Below are 1,700 nucleotides of genomic sequence, written 5' to 3'. Positions count from 1 at the left end.
AGAGAGAGAGCTATGCAGGGAGAGGGGTATATTTATGGACCTTGCAGGGGCTGGCCAGTGCCGTGCTTGGGTTTTATTGGAGGAGACTATGAGGTAGTATTCCTATAGGGAGAGGTTGTTGAGCACAGGTTTAAGTTTCGCATGGGCGGGAAAAGCTGCTTAGGGACTTTGTTGTCACGGGAGGCAGCACCCACCATCTTGGGGACGCCCTTCTGACTGTTCCCTGCACCTTTCATTCCCACCTTTTCTGTTTATTTGGGAGAGGGGCATCGTTATTCTTTCTGGCTGCTTCCTGCTGGATGTGGACATTGTGGGGTAAGGTGGGGGAAGGGCACAGAACCAGCCAGAATAGGGTCCAGAGGTAGACACTGAAGGTGAAGATTTTTGAAGGTTTTCTGTAAATGTAGAATGGCGACTTGTTCCGGCCAGTCCTTTAGTGGGCACGAGGGCAGTAGTAACCAGCTGTCTTGGAGTAGACTGTGGAGGTAAATAGAGAACCTGGAAGAGAACATATCTAAAAGAAAAGTTAAGTGATGTTTAGGGACAGTACCAGAAGAAGAAGCCAGGTGGGGCACAGGTAACAGTGACAGGCGATGGTTGAGTTGGGGTTGTAAACAGGGGAATTCCTGATAGTGAGGGGAAATGAACAGTAGGATTTTGTGTGAAAGGGGTGGTAAGATTTTGTATGAATGGTATTGCCATAAATGCTATTGTGAATAATGCTGCAATAAACATGTATGTGTAGAACCAACGGTGTTGTTCACTGAAAGAAGACTGAATAAAAATGTGGTGTATATATATATGATGGAATATTACGCAGCCATAAAGGACAAAATTATGAACCTTACAGCAACTTGGGTAGATTCAGAGTCTGTGATATTGAGTGATTTATCAAAGAAACAAAGAACTGAGTACCACATTTTTACTCGTAAGCGAATCTTGAAAATTATCATAATATAATAAGAAAGGGATTGGCAGTAGTGGGATTTTGCCAGGGTAGGTGTGGTTGCTGGAGCTTGCTACTTATCTCACCCTAGAGACTGAATTAAGAACTTGAAGAGTTTAAGTACTAAAGTTTTTTGTTTTTTTTTAAAGCATGTTATAACACAAAATCACAGTAGTTGTTGTAAAAGTTACTTATTTAGCCAAAATGATAGTGCAATGATTTGAAAAGAAAAAAACTCGCTCTTTTGTAGCAAAGACAGTGGGGGGAGGGCTAATTGAATTTTGTCTTGACAGTGGATGGCATTTAGGACTGAACTTAAGGCTTTCATAACTATCTACTTTATTATAGGACAGAAATGTACCATATCAGATTTTCTCTTAGATAAATATATATATATATATATTTTTATATTCCTTTCTTTTTTGTTATCTTGCTAAAACTTTATTTGTATACCAACAACCTTTTTACATTTTTCCTTTGCTTTTTATTTATTTATAGATAACCTTTAACAGTCATAATTTGAATTTACCTTTTAGTAACATTTAAGTGAAACATTTAGTTTTTGGAACACCTTTAATTCCACTGGAGAGCAGGTTTTAGGAGGAAGTTCAGTATGAGCACAAGGCTAGAAACTTAGCCTCAGTATTAATTAAGAAATTGAATTGGACCCCAGCCACATTTATATAGACCCAAGGATTCTCTGGGTGGATGGCATACAGAGTGCTGCGCTGGGCCATGCCCCTCCCCCTTCAGT

The 1,700-nt window shown here is 39.8% G+C and overlaps 1 protein-coding gene across 1 annotated transcript in view; it reads right to left on the bottom strand.

Moving 5' to 3' along the window:
• The window catches only part of LOC103275541 (leucine-rich repeat and calponin homology domain-containing protein 2-like), a 122,365-nt gene that overhangs the window by 117,363 nt on the left and 3,302 nt on the right, over window positions 1-1,700 (bottom strand). Inside the window, 1 exon segment of the mRNA XM_021706398.1 lies at window positions 230-514. Coding sequence (XP_021562073.1) covers window positions 230-514 — 285 coding nt within the window.

This window comes from Carlito syrichta, unplaced genomic scaffold, assembly GCF_000164805.1.
Source record: "Carlito syrichta isolate Samal-C Ts95f unplaced genomic scaffold, Tarsius_syrichta-2.0.1 Scaffold315528, whole genome shotgun sequence".
NCBI classification, from domain to species: Eukaryota; Metazoa; Chordata; class Mammalia; order Primates; family Tarsiidae; genus Carlito; species Carlito syrichta.
This window is presented reverse-complemented; position numbering and strand designations above follow the sequence as displayed.